The 22,823-nt window shown below is 39.9% G+C and overlaps 1 protein-coding gene across 1 annotated transcript in view; it reads left to right on the forward strand.

Annotated features, from left to right (window-relative positions):
- AGTPBP1 (ATP/GTP binding carboxypeptidase 1) overlaps positions 1 to 22,823 on the forward strand; it is a 136,955-nt gene that overhangs the window by 26,114 nt on the left and 88,018 nt on the right. The window contains exons 3-8 of the mRNA XM_075278003.1: positions 10,543 to 10,673; positions 13,526 to 13,593; positions 14,682 to 14,745; positions 16,321 to 16,467; positions 19,154 to 19,285; positions 19,909 to 20,002. Coding sequence (XP_075134104.1) covers positions 10,543 to 10,673; positions 13,526 to 13,593; positions 14,682 to 14,745; positions 16,321 to 16,467; positions 19,154 to 19,285; positions 19,909 to 20,002 — 636 coding nt within the window. The remainder of the gene's footprint in view (positions 1 to 10,542; positions 10,674 to 13,525; positions 13,594 to 14,681; positions 14,746 to 16,320; positions 16,468 to 19,153; positions 19,286 to 19,908; positions 20,003 to 22,823) is intronic.

The raw sequence follows: 22,823 nt of genomic DNA on the forward strand, positions 1-22,823 counted from the left end.
ATTGTACTAACAGAAAATGCGCAATATGCATTAAACCAAAATTTGACCGGTGCAAAAATATGGGCACCTCAACAGAAAAGTGACATTAATATTTAGTACATCCTCCTTTTGCAAAGATAACAGCCTCTAGTCGCTTCCTGTAGCTTTTAATCAGTTCCTGGATCCTGGATGAAGGTATTTTGGACCATTTCTTTCTACAAAACAATTCAAGTTCAGTTAAGTTTGATGGTCGCCGAACATGGACAGCCCGCTCTCAAATGATCTGAAAACAAAGATTGTTCAACATAGTTGTTCAGGGGAAGGATACAAAACGTTGTCTCAGAGATTTAACCTGTCAGTTTCCACTGTGAGAAACATAGTAAGGAAATGGAAGACCACAGGGACAGTTCTTGTTAAGCCCAGAAGTGGCAGGCCAAGAAAAATATCAGAAAGGCAGAGAAGAAGAATGGTGAGAACAGTCAAGGACAATCCACTGACCACCTCCAAAGAGCTGCAGCATCATCTTGCTGCAGATGGTGTCACTGTGCATCAGTCAGCAATACAGCGCACTTTGCACAAGGAGAAGCTGTATGGGAGAGTGATGAGAAAGAAGCCGTTTCTGCACGTATGCCACAAATAGAGTTGCCTGAGGTATGCAAAAGCACATTTGGACAAGGCAGCTTCATTTTGGAAACAAAAATTGAGTTGTTTGGTTATAAAAAAAGGCGTTATGCATGGCGTCCAAAAAGAAACAGCATTCCAAGAAAAACACATGCTACCCACTGTAAAATTTGGTGGAGGTTCCATCATGCTTTGGGGCTGTGTGGCCAATGCCGGCACCGGGAATCTTGTTAAAGTTGAGGGTCGCATGGATTCCACTCAGTATCAGCAGATTCTTGAGAATAATGTTCAAGAATCAGTGACGAAGTTGAAGTTACGCTGGGGATGGATATTTCAGCAAGACAATGATCCAAAACACCGCTCCAAATCCTCAGGCATTCATGCAGAGGAACAATTACAATGTTCTGGAATGGCCATCCCAGTCCCCAGACCTGAATATCATTGAACATCTGTGGGATGATTTGAAGCGGGCTGTCCATGCTCGGCGACCATCTAACTTAACTGAACTTGAATTGTTTGTCCAAAATACCTTTATCCAGGATCCAGGAACTGATTAAAAGCTACAGGAAGCGACTAGAGGCTGTTATCTTTGCAAAAGGAGGATCTACTAAATATTAATGTCACTTTTCTGTTGAGGTGCCCATACTTTTGCACCGGTCAAATTTTGGTTTAATGCATATTGCACATTTTCTGTTAGTACAATAAACCTCATTTCAATCCTGAAATATTACTGTGTCCATCAGTTATTAGATATATTAAACTGAAATGGCTGCTGCAAACACCAAAATATTTAGAACTAAAAATGATTAAGATTAATAGGGGTGCCCAAACTTTTTCATAGGGCTGTATATATATATATATATATATATATATATATATATATATATATATATACACACTCACTCACCGGCCACTTTATTAGGTACACCATGCTAGTAACGGGTTGGACCCCTTTTGCCTTCAGAACTGCCTCAATTCTTCGTGGCATAGATTCAACAAGGTGCTGGAAGCATTCCTCAGAGATTTTGGTCCATATTGACATGATGGCATCACACAGTTGCCGCAGATTTGTCGGCTGCACATCTATGATGCGAATCTCCCGTTCCACCACATCCCAAAGATGCTCTATTGGATTGAGATCTGGTGACTGTGGAGGCCATTGGAGTACAGTGAACTCATTGTCATGTTCAAGAAACCAGTCTGAGATGATTCCAGCTTTATGACATGGCGCATTATCCTGCTGAAAGTAGCCATCAGATGTTGGGTACATTGTGGTCATAAAGGGATGGACATGGTCAGCAACAATACTCAGGTAGGCTTTGACGTTGCAACGATGCTCAATTGGTACCAAGGGGCCCAAAGAGTGCCAAGAAAATATTCCCCACACCATGACACCACCACCACCAGCCTGAACCGTTGATACAAGGCAGGATGGATCCATGCTTTCATGTTGTTGACGCCAAATTCTGACCCTACCATCCGAATGTCGCAGCAGAAATCGAGACTCATCAGACCAGGCAACGTTTTTCCAATCTTCAATTGTCCAATTTCGATGAGCTTGTGCAAATTGTAGCCTCAGTTTCCTGTTCTTAGCTGAAAGGAGTGGCACCCGGTGTGGTCTTCTGCTGCTGTAGCCCATCTGCCTCAAAGTTCGACGTACTGTGCGTTCAGAGATGCTCTTCTGGCTACCTTGGTTGTAACGGGTGGCTATTTGAGTCACTGTTGCCTTTCTATCAGCTCGAACCAGTCTGGCCATTCTCCTCTGACCTCTGGCATCAACAACGCATTTCCGCCCACAGAACTGCCGCTCACTGGATGTTTTTTCTTTTTCGGACCATTCTCTGTAAACCCTAGAGATGGTTGTGCGTGAAAATCCCAGTAGATCAGCAGTTTCTGAAATACTCAGACCAGCCCTTCTGGCACCAACAACCATGCCACGTTCAAAGGCACTCAAATCACCTTTCTTCCCCATACTGATGCTCGGTTTGAACTGCAGGAGATTGTCTTGACCATGTCTACATGCCTAAATGCACTGAGTTGCCGCCATGTGATTGGCTGATTAGAAATTAAGTGTTAACGAGCAGTTGGACAGGTGTACCTAATAAAGTGGCCGGTGAGTGTATATGGAAAGAGCATGTCAATTTGCAAATGCACAAAGGATTCGATATAGAAAAACATAAGTTTAATTATCCAGTCTTATTCCAAAGATGGCCAGGAAGAGTTGAAGAAATAAGAAAATAAAAACCTAATATGTTGGGGTAATGTATTAGGGTATGTAGAAAGTAATTACCCCCATTATATGTAGCGCTCCGAACTTGGCCTTCAACTAGAGCAGGGTGTAATGGGTGTACATGTATAGTAATTTGCCCTTAACAAAATTGGCATCACACGGAACAATGCGCATGTGCGGCTGCGGGAGTAAACATTGCCGAACAAAAAGTAGAAAAATACACTTCCTTTTGTTTATTGTCATTCTTGGATGACAAAGGGGATATCCCACTTGGATATTAAAGACATAGTCGCCAAAAAGAACCGATCAGACCTATTGTCCACTAAAACATCCAAGAACGACAATAAACAAAAGGAAGTGTATTTTTCTACTGATTACATTGACGATTACAAATACATAGTCAACATCATCAAGAATAACTTACATATTTTAGATCAGGACAACATCTTGGAGAACATCCTAAGTGGAGGATGTAATTTTATTGCCAGGAGGGGGATGTCCCTAGGCAATCTTGTGTCCCCCAGTTATTTCAGAAACAGAACACCAACTGTAAACACCCTCCTCACAAACTCTGATACTACAGGTTGTTATCGTTGTGGACAGAACAGGTGCAACATCTGCAAATTCCTCCAAAAAATTAAGAATTTTCTAATACGGATGGCAATAAAATCTTGAAGATTAAAACTTTCATTAACTGCAATACTGATCACATCGTATACATCATTTCTTGCGAGGGATGTAAAATCTATTATGTAGGCTGTACCACCAGAAAACTAAAAGTACGCTAATCTGAGCATCTTTATCATAGCAGCAATCTGGACATCTTGCATTGCTCAGGAGCATCCAAACACTTTCGAGAAATACATGGAGGGGATACCACTTATTTTAGAGCATACGGCATTGAAAGGGTCAGTAAATCTATTGGGGGGGGGGGAATTGGCAGAAGAGACTCTTGCGCAGGGAAGTGTATTGGATTTTTATGCTTAAAACCAGATTTCCATATGGCATGAATTTTCGCAATGATATAGCTTTTATATACTGAAACGATCCCTGCACAGATACATATATATATATATATATATATATATATATATATATATATATATATACTATTATTTTTTTTTATTTTTCATTTTTTTCTCCCCCGTTTCATTAATTTTATCACTCCGTTTCTATGCATGACATATAAACAATTCCCCCATATTTACCCATTTATACTTATCTTCAGTTGAGTTTTTGTATTTTTTTTTTTTTCCCCTTATATTTTTCTTACAGTGGTCTTCACCAGTTATCCACATTATCTAATACACAGTAGCATCACTCTCATTTCAGTCACTGTTTTAGATCGTGTTGGGTCCTCAGTGCGCATGCGCGTGTTCGGCGATGTTTACTGCCGCAGCCACACTTAGCAAATTGACCTGCTCTTTCCATACATATATATATATTTATTTTTTTCTGATATGCTACAATGTACCATTCTAAAATGATTACTCCGTATTATGTCTTCTTTTTCCTCTGTTTCTCCAGCACCACACTTGATGCTTAATTAATCAGTTTCTGTGCAGACGGGAGGGGCTTTGTTTTTACTTGTGTTTCTTTTATTGTATAAAAGACTGCAGCTTGCTATGCATCCATATGCCATGAGTAAGGGGGCAACCCCGAAACACATAGGCTCTTGTAACCAATACTGCCTCACATGAAGTTTTTATATGTGAAATAAAAGCCACGTTTTATGATACATGGATGGCTGATCGTTCGTGCTGGACCTTGCTACTTTTCATTCATGTTAAAAAAACAAAAAACAAAAAAAAAAAACAACTGTTATTTTCTGACTGCAGAGAGCCTGTATAGTGGTGTAGAACATGGCGCCTTGCAGTGGTTTTTAGTGGTTTCCCACTAGGGCATCTGAACCAGTCAACGATGCACTATGATACATGGATGGCTAATCGTTCGTGCTGGACCTTGCTACTTTTCATTCACTTGTTCCTGTCTCTGCCGGGAGAGATCTCCGAGCACTGATCGCATTGCATCCATTAACCCACTTTATACCAGCAACGGGATCAAGTGAGTGGATTTGTTCTTAACCTTTTGTTACCTTTTTACTACGGAATTGGGCTGTTGCATTTATTTTTAACATGATTCGCCACAAATTAATTCGGATAGGATGATATTGGAAAATGTGGTGTCCACTATAAGGGTCCATTCACAAGGAGGAAAATGGTGAGGAATTTGGTGTGAAAAAAAAGCCTGCCAATGACTTCAATTGGTTCCTTGTTCTGATAGAAGAAACCCATTGAAATCAATGGGAGGCTTTTTTTTCAGCACTGTAATTCCACACCAAATTCCTCACCATTTTCCTCCGTGTGAATGAAACCCCTGATTTTGACAGAGGATTTTCCTTCAAAATCCACCCTTTTACAATAGTGGTCTATGTAGACTGCTAGCAGAAAAAAGAAGCGACATGACCTTTCTTCAGACATTTTCCGCCTGAAGAAACCAATAGAAGTGAATGGGAGGCGAAAAATGCGCGTTTTTTTCCGTGCATTTTTTTTTGCAAAAAAAAAGTTGCAGGTTTTTTTGCCAAGAACCACGCGGAAAAAAACGTGACACACTTTTTTTTTCCGGCCCATTCACTTTATGGGAGGGGAAAACAGCCTGGCGTTTTTTTGAAGCGGTTTTTACAAAAAAAGCTACAAAAGGCGCGCTAAGGTCCAAAAAAAGCTTCCTAATTAGGAAGTGTTTTTTTCCGGTGCCAAAATAAGCCACACGTAATTTACGTGTGAACTAAGCCTTAGGGTGTATAGATATCAGAAAATTCAGCCTCCTGCTCGAAACACACCCACTATAAGCCAGATCACTTTGTAAAAGCATCTTTTGTTCCTTTCATTTGAATGCCTGCCACGAAATACAACCTCTCCCTTGCAGTGGGCACTACAAGGATTAATGTGTGCATACCTCATAACTTTCAGGGAAATGAACAAGGGACAAAATCTGAGGCTTATGGAGCGCTCTGTAGCAAATTTACATATGTTAAGCCACGTCTATAGCCCTGTCCATGCCCCTTTGTCCACATCCGATTTTACATGGTCAATTTGTGCCCCACATAGTAAAAAGCTTTATAATTATTGTGGCCTTCACCCTATAATCCCCCTTATTGGAGCCCCCACACTATAATGCTCATTTATTGCATCCTGCAAACTATAATCAACCTCACATTAAAATGTAGGATAGAAAAAATAAAATTCATCTCACCTTGTTTCCCCGCCGTCCACTCCAGTCGCTACATCAGCTGTTAGGAGTAGAGATGAGCGAACAGTAAAATGTTTGAGATTCGATATTCGTTTCGAGTAGCCCCTCAATATTCGACTACTCGAATCGAATATCAAACCCCATTATACTTTATGGGGGGAAAATGCTTGTTTCATGGGTAGGCAACGTTCGATCAAATGATACTTATCAAGTCCACGAGTGAGGGTCGGGCTGGATCCTCCGTGCAGTCTTCTCCTTGCAGCGTCCCCGCGGCATCTTCCGGCTTTGAATTCACTCTGCCAGGCATCCGGCCTGGGCAGAGCCGACTGCGCGTGCCCGCACTACAAGCACCTGGCAGAGTGAATTCAGAGCCAGAAGACGCCGCGGGGAAGCTGCACGGAGAAGACTTCTAAAGGTAGGAGAAGAACCAGCGTTGATTGGCCGACTGTATAGCATTCGACCAATCAATGCTGGTTCTGCATCGAACTTTTCCATTCGAATAGCGAGTGGTACTCAATCGAGTACGAGTATTTCGAATACCTACTCGATCGAATACTACTCGCTCATCTCTAGTCAGGAGTAGACTGGGATCTAATGGTGAAGCACAGAGTGGATGGCTATTGTATTCAGTAGTATCTGTTTACAGAAGATGCCAATGAGTTGAAGTCTGCACCGGATAAAACGCGTAGCGCTGACTCTATTATCCCTGGACACAGATCTCACCTGTCTGTCATTCTCCAGACTTTCATGTATACTGCCCTCATATCCCTACAATCCAATGTCAACTCGCTCCTGATCAGACGACATCTTGACTTATACACTTCTTTTTCTCTTTTCTCTGCTTTAAATCCCATGATGCCTCAGTACATGGACAGCTAAAGACTGTGCTATATCTACCTGCTGGGGCAGTGTAAATTTCATTCTCTATATATTCTAAATAATCTAAGAGCGTATAAATATATAGTTAGGGAGGCTGTGTGACAGGAACTATTTGCTCTTCAGTAGTTATCGACATTAGTTTCTATTTTCCTCACCCCCTTCCCGAGAGTCTGTTCAACATAAAGAAGTTGAAGATTTGTGCTTTGTTCACTATAGATTTTACATTATCATAGTGTGAGTCACATGACTTAATGTAGAGAAGGATTTAGATAGAAAGGAATGACTAAAAAGAAATATAAAGTAATATTTTGTAAATTTTTGCACTTTTCAGTTTAGTTTAGGAGTAATGGTGTGTGTTTAAAAAAAAAATTTTGTCACAATTTCCTATGCCCTGTTCTGTGGTTTAGATGCTATGACCCCACTGCACAAGGCTTCATTCCCTTTTATCTTCCCTTTACAGATTGTAGGTTAGGAGGGATTGGGTGATGGGGAAAGGGAATTGAGTAAAATGTCAAAAAAGAGAAAGTGTTTTTAATCCTCTATTTCCGACATTGCTTATTTTAAGATATAATTGCAAAGTGAAAAAATGATGGCATAATTGCACTTGTGCTTTCATGAATGCTGAAAATCCCTTTTGGCTATTTGGCTATAAAATGACCCTGGCAAATAACAGGTTAAGAATTCAGTTAGAAATGTATACGGTATTCATGTCTTGTGTGAGTTTTAGCAGCAGCTCACGAACTTGGTGTCACAGCAAGAAAATTCCTGTTCTAATAACTACTTGGCACTAGCTCAGTCTTGGCAGTCTTCTCATTTGCTACTGCTAACTAGGCAATTGGTGATATATGCCAAGTCGGCACAGCACATGTCTTCCTGGAGTGCACCTCTTGAGACGTGTGTCTTCTCTAGATCCATTTATACAGAAGTGTCTAACATTTGGTGATTTTGCCCATGTTACACACCTTTTATTATTCTGGCTGCCCTCTATACTTCAGATCATAGTGTGTTATTGCTCTATGGAATGAGTCCGTCATGTGAAAAGAATCTAATATACAGCAAGGTTATTTATGACAATTTGGAAGTCCTTGGATATAATATCCAGCTGCTGTCAGTTGCTGTTTACTACATTATAATAAATACAAATTGCCGGGTAAATTATATGCCCAACATGGTCTCTGTCTGCAGTCGGTTCACCATTCGCACACAGCTTTTTTTTTTTTTTTTTTTTTTTTAACCCCCCCCCCCCAAAACACTGCAGATTTGTTGCAGTTTTTCATGTGTGATTCTACTTTTGAGCCAGGGACAGAAATTAATTCAAAAGGAATGGGAAAAATAAAGGAAAACCCAAAATTTTGCCTTCCTTTTATATACGCTTTTCCTTTGGATCAAAAAATTGAATCAAGCACTGGAGTGAATAAGGACTAAGGCTGGGGGGGGGGGGTTAAATGTTGCCAACTCGTGGGCAGCTAACCAACTCACTGTGGTATACAACTGCAAAATATTGGACGTTATTTCTATGGATTAACACCACATACTCTGAATAAACCCTGCAGTGTACAGTGACCTGGATTGCGCCTCGGCTTTACACTCATAACATATCGTTTTAATGCTAGGGGATTCACTTGTGGCTTTTGGTGTTGCAATGCAGAGGTTGAAGCAATTCCTGCAGTTGTGCTACACAAAAAAAAAAAACTCTTTGCCATAGTGGCTTTCAAGGGTTGAGTTTCCCTGAGAGAAATTAAGCATGTTGCATGTTTGCAATGTGTAGTCCTTTTGCAGGGGCTTGGCTTTGTCAGATGGCAAGATTTGCGATACTTAGTACGAAAGCCTCGTAATGCAGCATAAGATATTAGTGTGATATCTGATCTTTATTTCTGGCAAGCGTATGTTTCTTTGGTATTAGCACAAGGACAACTGAGCCTGGTGACAGATCGTACTCTAGTGAACATGGAGCCCCTGACAGAGGAACCTGGAACATGTGATGATTACTTGGGATAACACCGTCTGCTAATGTGCTCTGCTGCAAATCTCTGAGAACTCATTTGCCTTTATTTATTTATTTATTTATGTGTGTCGAATGAGAGTGTGTGATCTTGCTCCAGAAGGTGTCATTGTTTCATGTCAACCACTGGAAAGTACATGTTAAACCAAAATTATGCATTCAGTTACAACAAAGTCAGTTGCAAGCTCATTGAGATTATAGCAGCTTCACATTTTAATTAGAGGGGTTCTAACTCAAGCAACACAGAATTCAGCAGATATTTCAGAGTGAAAGTCATTTTAGTAGGGAATGGGGAGGGATTAGGAAATAGGGGCTTTTTTTTATATTGGCCCATACTGTTAGTATAGGCAGAATTTGTGGGAAAGTTAGTAATCCTTTAAAGTGGTAATCCAATCAAAATGATCGTCTAATATTAGCAAAGACCACACGATTGATTTCCAGAAGGTGAGGGCTCTATACAGAGCTTATATTAGGGTTAGACAAAGTCCTAAAGCAAGACTGAATATTTTCACCAGCTGTCAAATGCATGAACATAGATGCTGTCTGATACTATTTGCTGTCTGACACCTTTCCTGCAGGTGCAATCACAGACCCAAAAACAGTAACCAGGAAGCTACATAAAGCAGCCTGCTAGTCCCTCATAACAGCTGGGGCTTAGGCTCGGTTCACATTTGTGTTTGGGAATCCACTTGGGGACCTCCCCTCCTTGAACTGAAACCTAATCCGCTTAAAAGAGTGGAAACCCGCAGTCCCCATAGTCTATAATGGGGGGGAGTCATGTGGTTTCCGCCCGGTTTCCACCCAAAAAGGCTTCGCAGTGCTTTTCTCTCCACATTTTTCATGCGGAGAGGGGAACTGTATCCCTGAATGCAGTACAAGCGCTGGTGTGAACCCAGCGTCAAAGCAAAAGTGCAGTTTAGGAGATTTGTACACAGGAGGAGATGAGTCCTGATCTGACTTTCTGTTAAGAGAAATGGTGATCTGCTGTGATCACTAGTGGACTTGGCGAAGGGTCTGCTGTAATTGTTAGGTAGGTGAGATGTGACTATTGGAAAAAGTAGGGGCCTACTGTGACCAAGCTTAAAGTGGGGGGAGACTGCAGTCATGACTGAAGAGGGGTAGGCAGACAAAGCCTCAAGTGATCTGTTTCTCTTTAGTTGGATTTTTAGATAGATAAATAAATATGGAATTAATTTTATTCATTAATTTATTTTCAAGTGCCGCGAGTGATCCTCAGTGGGCTTGTGGGAGGCTTGCTGTATAGTGTATCCATCGTGGCTCCTAGCCCTCCTTAATATTTGTCTCGCTAGCTACAGATTTGCCTTTGTATCTATGCCATGTCAAATGATAACATTTATTGAAGTAAATAGCATATTTTTCTGGCCTGCTACCATAAAGCATACTTTTCTGATGATTTATTACTCATGATCATGTTCTGCCAATGCTTTTGCGGCATATAAGTTTGGTTTGTTTGTACAAAGAAAAAGTCTTGTATGCAGAGCCATGACCATATACATGAGGTAAACAATTAAAGTGTATCATTCATGTGTTGTTAAACTGAATATCCATTGTTATCGTGCAGCCTTTCCAACAATTCTCGGATTGTGAGTCTTCTGTCACAGCTGGAGAAGATCAACACCGAGTCATTAGCCGTGGATATAGATAATGCAAGATTTGTCACTGCAAAAATCCTCCACTTGGCACAAACCCAAGGTATGACCCTTTTTTCCTATTGGCATGTGCCTCACAGGTGATACTAATACTGGGATGGCCCCCAAAATGATTTACACGGACTTTCAGTTTATAGAGCTTTCAATAAGGAAACAGATTGCGGTTATAGATGCAGTCTTATTTACCAATGGACACATTTATTATAAAAAAAATATTTATTACACACTAGGACATGCCATGAACCCACGCCATTCACAAGAAGTTAAAGGGAGTCTGTCACCATAACCCGACACATCAGCCCAGCCCCACAGACTAATAGAGGTTACATAGTAGATGAGGTTGGACAAAGACATCAGTCCATCAAGTCCACCCTATGACCCTACAATCCCCTACAGTGTTGATACAGAGGAAGGCAAAAAAACCCATGAGGTTAGGGTCAACTGAATTAAACACTGCTTTTCTTTTGTGATTTGGTGCCTCCATTGTTGAGATAGAGAGATATATTTTCAATATTCAAATTAGATCTTTGTAACAACAATGGCATTCCCACTTACTTTAGGGAACAATGGCAACACCCTTGTTTTTTCATAGAGCCAGTTTGCATATTGACCTCAATATCTCTGCAATGGACACCCCAATTCACAAAGGGAAAACACCATTTGATTTTGGTGACCCTAACCTGGGCTCATATGCTGGATTCTGGTGACACTCTCTTTAAAGGGATTGTGGGGTTGCCTCACAGCTCAGCGTTATTGCAGGGCAATGAAAACATAACCATTGCAATCAAAATATAAATGTAAAGAACATATTAAGTAGTTTCCATTAACAAAGATGTGGTTATCTCCAGAACAGAGGAGTGGTAAATTTATCCTAGAAAGGAAGTCATTTTTCAGAAAAACTGTGAAAGAGGCTCTTTCTCCTCCATTTGTCAATGAGTGACTCTTCCTCCTCTCTTCCTCCACCTCTGTTTTATACTGCCTCAGTAGCATCCTATTGTAGTCAGCCCCTTGAACCTAAGCTCCATCAAGAAGTGACTGGAGGCAGCCGACATGTTATCTTTTAAAGGCTATGGACACCTATTGCCCATGAGAAATCAATACACACATGCAGATAGCTGTTTCCGCCATTGAGCATTTCTTGTCATGCATTGAAAACCCCCGGAGCCAATCTGCATCCTTTTTTACGTTGCGACTTTTGGCTCCAATGGTGATCCCAAGCACTGGTCTCAGCTCTTCTCCTCCCTTCCTCCTCTTTCTCGTCTCATTTGTATAACCATGTATGTACACACGCACACATCCACACACTCAGTATGTAGTAGGTGGGGGTGGGATGACAAGTTTATTTGAGTGTTTCCCTACCTTTTAAGGCTTCTTTGTGCCCCCTATCTGTAATGCACCCTAGTGCCCCATTCCCCCACATTATAATGTACCCCAGCTGCCTGTGGCAAATCATAGGAATATTTTAATAAAGTCCTATGGGGGAAATTATTTTGGTCAAAATTTGAATAAAATGAGCAAAAATTTTATTTTAGGCAAATGAACTGCTACATTTACAACTTGGAAAACCCTTTATTTGCTATAGAATACATTTTATAGGTTTACTAGATATATAGTATACCTCACTCATGTCAAGTTTTGGGCAAGTACAATATACAAGCAGATCACAACAGTGAGCGTCAGGTTTGGTGCCTGCTATGTATTGCTATGAGTTAGGATGCTTGACACATTTGTACTAAACTTCTATTAATTGCATATTATTAGCCTTGGCTCTGTACACTGCTGGTTTATGGGGAAATAATGTTTCCAATGTAGAATTCCAAAATTTGCCTTCAAGCCAAAGAACATAACGTGTAATAACTGTCAGAACTTGCTGTAAACATCACATGTAGTGGAAAAATCATGATAGCTAAAAATAATTTAACTTCAGATGGACGACCAGCTCAGGGACGTTCTCGGAGGAGTGGCTTGGCATTTGTCAGCGTTCGTCAGCATGTCAGATGTGCTGTAAGGGAACTGTACAGTACACTGCACCTTACTAGTAACTATGAGTGTATTTCAGAGCGATATCTGTAAACTACTAGTTGTGGATGGTAAGTGTAGAAAAGCGTGTGCCTATTTGGCTGTTGTCCTGCCTGAAGTCCAAGCATTATTAGTGAATATCTTTAATTTAAGACTAAACTGCTATCTTGCATGTATGTAAAATATATTGCCTTTGCATTTTGTATATGTTCCTTTGGAGCTTTATAGGTAGTACATATCCCACAATAGACCATAACTGATTCATTGAGCCGTGTGCTTGTATTTTGCCATTCCTATGTTGTCTGTTTTGTAACCTTATCACAAAAATGCAAGTGAAAGAAATCAATAGTTCAGTGTTTTGTCTATAGAAAACACTAAACCCAGACGGACAAGTAAGTCATGAGTTGCTGCTGAGACCTCTTCAAAGATGGCGGATCTTCATTCCAATTTCTGACATGATGGCAGGAAGTTCCTCATTTGTGGTGTGTTGTGAAGAGTCCACCAACTGGGGAAATAATCTTGAATCAAGTGAAGTCACACACATTCGGCACTGGGCAGCCCAGCACGTGACTGGTGCCACATCATATATCTTCGTCCACAAAACTCCTAGAGTGCTGTTACACATTAGTGGCTGAGCCTTATGAGTCGCATGCGGCTACCATTACTCGCTGTGCTGCACTAGTACTTGTGGCGGCTTCAAGTTACAAGTACACTGCAGCATGACACGTAGTGGTAATCCATGTATGGTTATCATAGCACCCCTACAAAACGTCTCGGTGAACCATCCTGGTAGTGTTTGATATTACGCTTTGTCCGAGTTAGCTAATGCTAGTGGGCTGGTCTTTCATAACTCCAATTTTTTTTCTTCTGTTGTAGAAAAAACAAGAAAGGAAATGACTGCCAAGGGGTCCACTGGTGTGGAAGTTATCCTCTGTACACTGGAGGTGAGGGCACGTCCTTTGCTTGTATTGTTCATTTTAAGTCGTCATCACCTATTTTTTTCCCCCATAAACGTATAGGGAGCGTTTAGATAATTTTATCGTTGTCCATAACTGTCAGCAGATGTGTAGAATATAATGTCTCCGTTACTTCCATAACTGTCTATTTTTCTTGATAAAGAGTAACCTAGCATACTTTAATTTCCATTCCCCCCCAAAAAATGTTGTTTTAATAATGTATAAGGAATGCATTTGCTTGCATACATTATTACTGCAATTGAATTGTAAAGACATGATCTGAATGACCTTATACTTTGTATTGTTTACATACAGCGAGCTGTGCTGGTGACCTGTGAGGGGCCCCGGGTGTTGGACCCCCACAGATCTAATATCAAGGGCCTATCCTAAGGATAGGCCATCAATTTTAGAAACCAGATAACCCCATTTAAGACTGGGGCCTTACGTGGCATAAACACTGTAGAAAAAACTTGACGTTTTACAGTCACAAAATAGTGATAAAATGCGATAAAAACGCAAAATTGTGATAAAATGTGTGCGGCGTAGATGCTGCGATTTCCAAAACCGTTGCAGTTTTGGAAAATAGCTCTGCGAAGGTTTGGAAACCTCTGCGAACTTTCTTTGCAAAGCACTGCGGGAAGAACCACAATGCATTCCTGCCGTGGTTTTTCCTGCTGCGCATTTCCACGTATTGCTGTGATGTGTCTCTACTGAAAATCCCATTTTTGTCTGGGATTATAATGGAGGAATGGCTATATGGAGTGGTAAAGAATTGTGGTGGTAATAGTGTTTGACAGTTGTGTTTACTGTTGACGGCCCAGGATAAGCTAGTTTAGTATATATGTAAGGTTTCCCGGTTAACCACTGTAGAGCCGTTCATCTTATTTATTGGCAGAGCGTAGAAAAGTGCAGGATGATTTAGTTCTTTTACTATAATGGCTGGTGTTATTGGATGTTGCCTGCAAAAGACTAAGTAAAATATTACTGTAAATAAAATGCAGGTTTCATTTTCCATTATATATTTCTAGTACTTATTCATTTTTTCATTTTGTAATACCACATCTCTGTTTCTCCAGAATACCCGAGACCATCAAACAATATTAAATATAGTGAATATCCTCAATGAACTGATGTCAGCTGGTAAGTTTCTATATTCAGACATAAGGTATACATTATCTTCACATATGCTGTAAATAGGAATCGAGATGCCATTTCAGGAGGGTCTATTTCTATTACGAATCATTTACTATGGTATGAACATGGGTCTAACCAATCTGTAAAATTTCTGGGTACGAGTTAAAGGGGTTGTCCCATCACAAGGATCCTATCTATACTGCTAGCTTATGTGGATTTAAGACTTTTCCTAAATACATTGCTTCAGCAAAACTGCTTTGTTTGGTCGCCATCTGAGATTCTTCACTGCATTGTTTACATTGTGTTTCCATAACCACGGACCTGGGGATGATCTTATCTCTCCGCCCAGGACAAGTGACGTAGCTCCCTGCTCTCAGGAGGGAGGGGGAGCTGAGTGCTCGGGAGCAGCTTGTGTTTCTGAGCTGTTTATCTCCCTTTTCCAATTATCAGGTCGGATAATTGAATTTTGCTGAGAAGGGCTGAGACAGGGAGTCCGTTACCTCTGTATGTAATACAGACCTAAAACGGAGTTTATTGCAAGCTGAATCTTGGTCCTGTAGCATTTAAGTTTGGGATTCTCATCACCTATCAAATCCAGCTCTGCTACATCAGCTTCATATTGTGCATCTTCCAGTGATACTGTGCTAATTTATTTACAACCATCCCTCATTACTGACTGCAAACATGTACTTCTATGAAGAGAGATAGCAGAGCTATTACCCCTATGGATCTAGTATGTATTACTAGAATGCTTTTGACTTGAATACCCCTTTATGTACGTAAAAAACATAGATAATGTATGAGCATAGAAAGTAGAGCAGGGCAATGTAGTTCATGTAAACATGGCTTACAGTTTTGCTAAACCTAGATCACTGTAGAGTTCCAGAGACCTGGGTCTCTGAGCCATAATTCAGACTTAAATTCATACAATTAGAAAAACATGGCTATTTACTTCTAGGAATAACACCATAGCTGTCCATGAGTTGTGTCTGATATTGCAGTTTGGCTGCATTGAAGAAAATGGGGTTGAACTGCTATACCACATACAACCTGTGGACAGGAGTGGCACTTTTTTTGAAAGAAAACGACCAGGTTTCCAAATCTGTACAACCTTCTTAAAGAGTAGCGTCACTGCTGCTGTCAGACGGACCTAGGGAATGAAGTTACTGAACTGTACAGTTTATTTAAGGGCAATAAAATACATTTGAATTATCGACTGTGAATCATAATCGCAACCTTTTCTGCCCAAATATCAGAGTAGTGTGTGTGTAGATGGCATTGTCCATTTGATTTGTAAGCTGATATGTATAAAGCATAGTTGTGAAGGCCGCATAGGCTGATGTGTATGGAGCAGAGTTGTGAGGGCTCACTGTCTATATGATTTGTAGGCTGCTGGGTATGTAGAGTTGTAAAGACTGCACTTCTTGAGATTCATAGGCTGTTGTCTGTGCATATGTTTGTGTGTTGAGCAGAGGTGTGAGGGCTGCATTGTCTATAAGATTTGTAAGCTGATGTTTATGCGGAGCAGGTGTGTAGGACAAATCTTACAATGTTTTTAAATGCAGTATGTTTTTTTTCTAGGTGGGGGAAGAAGAATAAATGTATTGGTTTCCAAAGGAGGTACACAGATTTTACTACAATTGCTTCTTAGCGCTAGTAAGGACTCTCCTCCAAATGAAGAGTTAATGGTACTTCTTCACAGTTTGCTGGCAAAGATAGGACCAAAAGGTTTGTGTTCAGAATATAAAATAATTATTCTTTGTATTACCCCATTGTAGGGATCTTAAATGTACAGTAACATTACTTACAGTAACACTATGTGGGTTAGTAATCAGCATATGCATATTTGTATATTTTATGGTATACACAGGTATGATCACTTTAAAATTATAAGCGTACTAAGGAGGTAATAATACAAGCTTAAAGGTGTTGAAACTGGACAACCCCTTTAAAGAGGTTATTCCACAAACTGAACATAACAAACACGTCTAGAGTCATGTAAACCATTATGTAAACACTACTTAGCAGAAACTGCGCTAACATATACACACGTCCCTCCAACAGTCACACAAACAAATCTCAAAATGGGTATTGGGTTCATAGAACACACACAATTTAATACTCAAAGGGTTCAGTGCTATGTCTAAAAGAAAAGATAACCAATAACACAAATTTGAAAAATTGCCAACAGCCTTAAAATAAATGGGAGAAAAACAGAGTAAGACTTTAGAGTCTTTGGTCCCAGGAAGCTTGGAGATCTTCTGATGGAAATGGACACACAAATGTCATCAGTTGTAAGGTGTCATAGTTTTTTAAAGTTTGTGTTTAGTCAAACCTCCCTGCCAGGGTGTCCCCTTCTCTCACTCCCTGAGATGGGGATGATTAACTCATCTTCATTTTGAGCATGAAATGTTTTCACAGAGCGGAAGTCAATGACAGGTCACCCTCTTTCATGCCTGGATGCCAAATCATAAAATCTGGCAGGCAGGAATAATCCTTGTTTACACAGAATACATTCACTAAGTATATATACAAATTTTTATTTTAATTCAGCAATAATAGATACATTATATATTAAAGATACATAAAAAACAAAAAACTTGAAAGTCTTCAGTAGGTGATATCTTTTTTAATGGCTACCTCATGATGATGACAGATTATAACGTTTCGAAGCTCTCTGCTTCTTCAGTTATATCTGAAGAAGCCGAGAGCTTCAAAACGTTATAATTAGAGATGAGCGAACACTATTCGGAACAGCCATTCCGAATAGCACGCTCCCATAGAAATGAATGGAAGCGGCACGCAGACTTTGCCGGTGGCCGGCCACTTAACCCCCGCGTGCCGACTACGTCCATTCATTTCTATGGGAGCGTGCTATTCGAAACGGCTGTTTCGAATAGTGTTTGCTCATCTCTAGTTATATTCTGTCATCATTATGAGTTAGCCATTAAAAAAGGTATCAACTACTGAAGACTTTCAAGTTTTTTTGTTTTTATATTTCCTACCCACTGGCTAACACGGTACAAAAACAACATTTTCCTTATACTAAAAGATACATAGTAGATCTAATTTTTAATTGCAATATGAGACAAAATAGGATGGAATAACAGGAAGAGATTAAAGAAATGTGTTTTTTTTATTTTTTGAGAATAGCCTATGATTAGTGTTTTAGTAAGGCTGTCACACATTGCTGTTAAGTCATAGTTTTGTAAAACTGCACTGCATTAAAGTACACTAAAATGGGGCCAAAATGGTAAAATCCTAATACAAAAGGCAACTAAAGTATGAATATTGTTCCTGTTGGAATATATAAGAATATAAATGCTATGCAACCTAAAACTCAGAATTATCTTGTGATGTATGTTAAAAAGAATGGGATGGATTTTAGGAATATCTTTTCTTCCTTCTGAACTCAGCAATGCGCTTTTCCATTATTCCACCTGCAGTTGTTTGAAAAAAGGTTATAATTGGGTTTTACCATATCCCTTGTCAAAGGGGCACATACCTGCTCAGTCTGACATTGTGCAATATTGAGTTGTGCATTGTGCATATTCCCTTCACAAGAGGAATAGAACCAGCCAGTTATCATATAATTCATACACAGGAATTCTGTATAGTATGGGTGACCTATACGATTCTTGTAAAAAAAAAAAAAAAAAAAAAGATTTAAGAAATCATTTTGAATCCTTTTTAATAATATATATTCATACTTAATGATAAAATAGAACTGTGTAATTCATAAGTTTTTGTTTAGCTTTTAGTGTTGATGGAGTTTAGAGCATATAGTTCCTGTGCCCAGGTATGATGCGCTCCCTTTATAGGACTTGATCAACACACCTTGAACTATAATTTGACAGGCTTTTATTATATATAGATTACGCGTTTCGGGGTTTGATTGCATACAAGCAACAACCACCCCTTCATCAGATCTCTGTCACCTAGAGTAGAAGCTTGGTATGTAATGGTCTTTCATCACACACCAAGCTTCTATTCTAGGCGACAGAGATCTGATGAAGGGGTGATTGTTGCTTATATGCAATCAAACCCCGAAACACGTAATCTATATATAATAAAAGCCTGTCAAACCATACTTCAAGGTGTGTTGATCAAGTCCTATAAGGGGAGCGCATCATACCTGGGCACAGGAACTATATGCTGTAAACTCCACTTACTCAAGTACGGCCACAGGTCACACGACCAGCGATCCCAGTTGGATGTAGCCCCAGCCTAAAGGCATCTCACACAAATAAAGTACATCATCCGGATTGGGTTTTGCAATTTTCCCCAAGATTTGGAGGAGATTCCTGGGTGAGTTTGCAGCACACTATTGAGCAGAAGGAGTGCAACTCTTCTACCTGTTAGCCTCCACTACGTCCATTTTTGTGTTGATGAAATGTTATATTTCTCATTCTAGACAAAAAATTTGGAATAAAAGCACGAGTCAGTGGAGCACTAAACATATCTCTCAACCTGGTCAAGCAAAACCTGCAGTGTCCAAAGCTGTTACTTCCATGTCTCCAAGTTTTACGTGTGTACTGTATGAATTGTGAGTATGAGTTGTCGAACATATTATAGGGGTTTTCTGGGCTTTCCGAAAGATGAGGGGTTCAACACCCAGGTACCCAGCTGTTTGGAGAGACTGCAGTATTCAGGTCCTCTTCACAGAAAACCACGCACAGCACCAAACATTGTATTAGCAATTATGCTTGGTATCACAACTCAACCCCATTCTTTTTATTGGGCTTAAGTTGCGAACAGGTTGCCACAAACTGCAGGTATTTTTACTGTGAATTTGGGCAGTTTTTCAATGCGCATTATTATTATTATTATTTTTTTATTGTAGACTGGGAATGTTTCATTTTGTCAAAACCATTACGCAAAACCACGGAGCAGCTTGACAAACTACTGCTGAGTGTACATGCAGCATATGGCCTCATGCGTTAAGCTATTTATAATTGTAAAATCATATTGTGCCATATATACGATAGTATTATACAGTGCAGGACTCCAGGTGCAGCTGTACAGGCTCTCTCCCATATGCACATAGACTAAGCATGACTTGTGCTTCCCCACTGTTTGACTGTGTAATATTTCCTTCTATGAACAGTAGAAGTACTGCAAATGGCTACATTCATTGTTCTGTTCATGTGAGTGGTTTTTGCTTTTCAGCTGTAAATGCTGTGTCCCTGGGCAAAAATGGGGCAGTGGAACTTCTTTTCAAGATCATAGGACCATTCAGTAAAAAGCATACCAGCCTTATGAAGTAAGTGCATTTATCTGTATACTGTTACGGTTGTAATATGAAGTAGTAGTTCTGCATTTCTGTCTTGACTTTTTGTTTCAGTTTCTTTACTACATTTTCGAGAATAGACAGGCAATACCCTTTAGGTGGCTGAGTGATACTACACTATGTGATCAAAAGTATCCAGACACCCCCAAAAACATACATTTTTCATATTAGGTGCATTGTGCTGCCACCTACTGCCAGGTACTCCATATCAGCGACCTCAGTAGACATTAGATATTGTGGGAGAGCAGAATGGGGCGCTCCGCGGAACTCACAGACTTCGAACGTGGTCAGGTGATTGGGTGCCACACATCACGCAGATCTATGCCAAACGACGCTTCGCTTGGTGTAAGGAGCGTAAACATTAGACGATTGAACAGTGGAAAACCTTTGTGTGGAGTGACGAATCACAGTACACAATGTGGCGATCCGATGGCAGGGTGTGGGTATGGCGAATGCCCGGTGAACGTCATCTGCCAACGTGTGTAGTGCCAACAGTAAAATTCGGAGGAGGTGGTGTTATGGTGTGGTCATGTTTTTCATGGAGGGGGCTTGCAGCACTCTGTGAAAAATGGACTGCCATTCCCCAAGTAACCTTCCAGCACCTGATTGAACGTATGCCTGCGAGAGTGGAAGCTGTCATCAAGGCTAAGGGTGGGCCAACACCATATTGAATTCCAGCATTACCGATGGAGGGCGCCACGAACTTGTAAGTCATTTTCAGCCAGGTGTCCGGATACTTTTGATCACATAGTGTATATGTTTACTTATTTTGATTGGGGTGAATTCACTTGTTAGTTTTGTAGTGTGTTTTTTTTTTTTCACAATTTGTGCCAAAAGTTGCAGTGTTTTTAAACATTTTTTGGCAGTTTTTAAAAACTACAGCCTAAAACCAATTTCAAACATAGCTAATTTCTTTGTAGTGTCCTTTGTGAAATTACACATCGATGTACTGTACAATGATATAGCCCATTTTAGACATACTGCAGAATTGCAGTGGATTCCATTCATTGCATTACAGTACGTGAGGGTCACATCTATAATCCTACCTACTTTTGCTATGAAATCTGCAAAATCATAGCATTGCTGCTGTTGAATAAAAAAAAGCGGTAGCACTCCTACGGACCGGCGTAGTGACGGTGACTACTGGCCATTGAAAGTAGCATTGTCTGACTGTCCACTGAACCTGTATTTATTAGTACATTTTATTAGTGTGATTTGTCCATACCAATAGAATTTGCATTGCTAGGAAAACACTTAAGTTTTTTTTCAATATAAAGTTTATTCATTACTGTGAATAGCCGTAATGCAAGAGCCGCAAGCAGTCAGTTTGTAAGAGTCAGAGTAAGTTTTCTCTGTTACTGCAAGCGTTTCACTCGTATCAGTACTTCTCTATAATGTCCTATATCATGCTGCTGAGTGAGTGAGCATTATGGAACAAGGTGTCCGGGTTCTTCTATGTGCTGACACCCACTAGCTGAAGAGCAACTGAGTATTAAACATTGAACGTGGAAAAAAATGAATAAAAATGCATAATAAGTGTCATACAATGGCCAGTAATAGCTGGGCGGTGTGTACACACATGGCAACTTATTCTGAAAAGTCATATGGAAGGTTTATCTCACTGCATCTAGGATGGCGTTATACAATATCCTGTATAACTGTACATGACTTCTCCATTTTTTTAGTTTATGAACACTTACATGTGAAACTGCTTTGTTAGGATCAAATTGTCATTCCTCTTTTGTGCGGCAGACAAAACTTCCTGTCTCTTTTTAGTTCTAGGTTATATTTCACCATTATTTCATCTTGTTTTCTACGATTGCATTTGCTGCATTTTAGTTTTCTGACCTGTTTAATATCTTTGCTTAGCTATCAAGTAACCTATTATATAATGGTAGAGTTACTATAGCCTGGTTTCATGCTCCACCTTGTGGTAAGAGAGAGTTTTGCCAAACATAGTTCATGGTAATAATGGTAGTAGGGAAAAAAGCATTGCAAGAAAATGACTATTGGATTCTGTTCAAATAAGTGAAACACATTAATGTAAATGCCCTGGAGTCCCATCATTCAGATTTACTAAATGAAAACTGAAGTCTAAAGGTTTTTTTGTGGTTACTTTGTTGACTATTACTATATAGTGTCATATACCCAGTTAGCTAAGTAGCTACAGTTTGTACAAAAACATATGCAGAGAGCAGAGGTTTAAAGGGGCTCTATCATTGGGAAAAGTTATTTTTAACTAAGCACATACATGCATAGCCTTTAGAAAGTCTATTCCACACCTACCTTTTGTATGTGAATCGCCTCAGTGGTTTTTAAATGAGCCTGTTTTTATTCATATGCTAATTAGCCCCTCGGTGCACCTTTGTGCACCCTCTGCCTATTCTTTCCTATGTATGTGTACAGCACAGGCTGCTGCTGATGACTTTCTGCTTCCTGTTTGTATACACACAAAGGAGATAATAGCAGAGACGAGTGCTGCTGGGAACTTCCTGTGCTGGCTGGAAGCTCATTAGCATATTAATAAAAATGGACTTATTCAGAAACCACTGAGGCAATTTACATACAAATGGTAGGTGTGGAATAGACTTTCTAAAGGCTATGCAAGGATGTGATTAGTTGAAAATGAGTTTTCCCGATGATAGAGCCTCTTTAAAGAAGCACCAATTAATCTTCATTAAATTTCTCAATAATGTGAAATGAATTCATAAAATTTAATTTACATATTCATGATTTGTTTGTTTTTATGTATAAGAGGTTTTATCTACTGCTGTAATAGTAACAAAAATACATG

The sequence above is a fragment of the Leptodactylus fuscus genome, chromosome 1, assembly GCF_031893055.1.
Source record: "Leptodactylus fuscus isolate aLepFus1 chromosome 1, aLepFus1.hap2, whole genome shotgun sequence".
NCBI lineage: Eukaryota > Metazoa > Chordata > Amphibia > Anura > Leptodactylidae > Leptodactylus > Leptodactylus fuscus.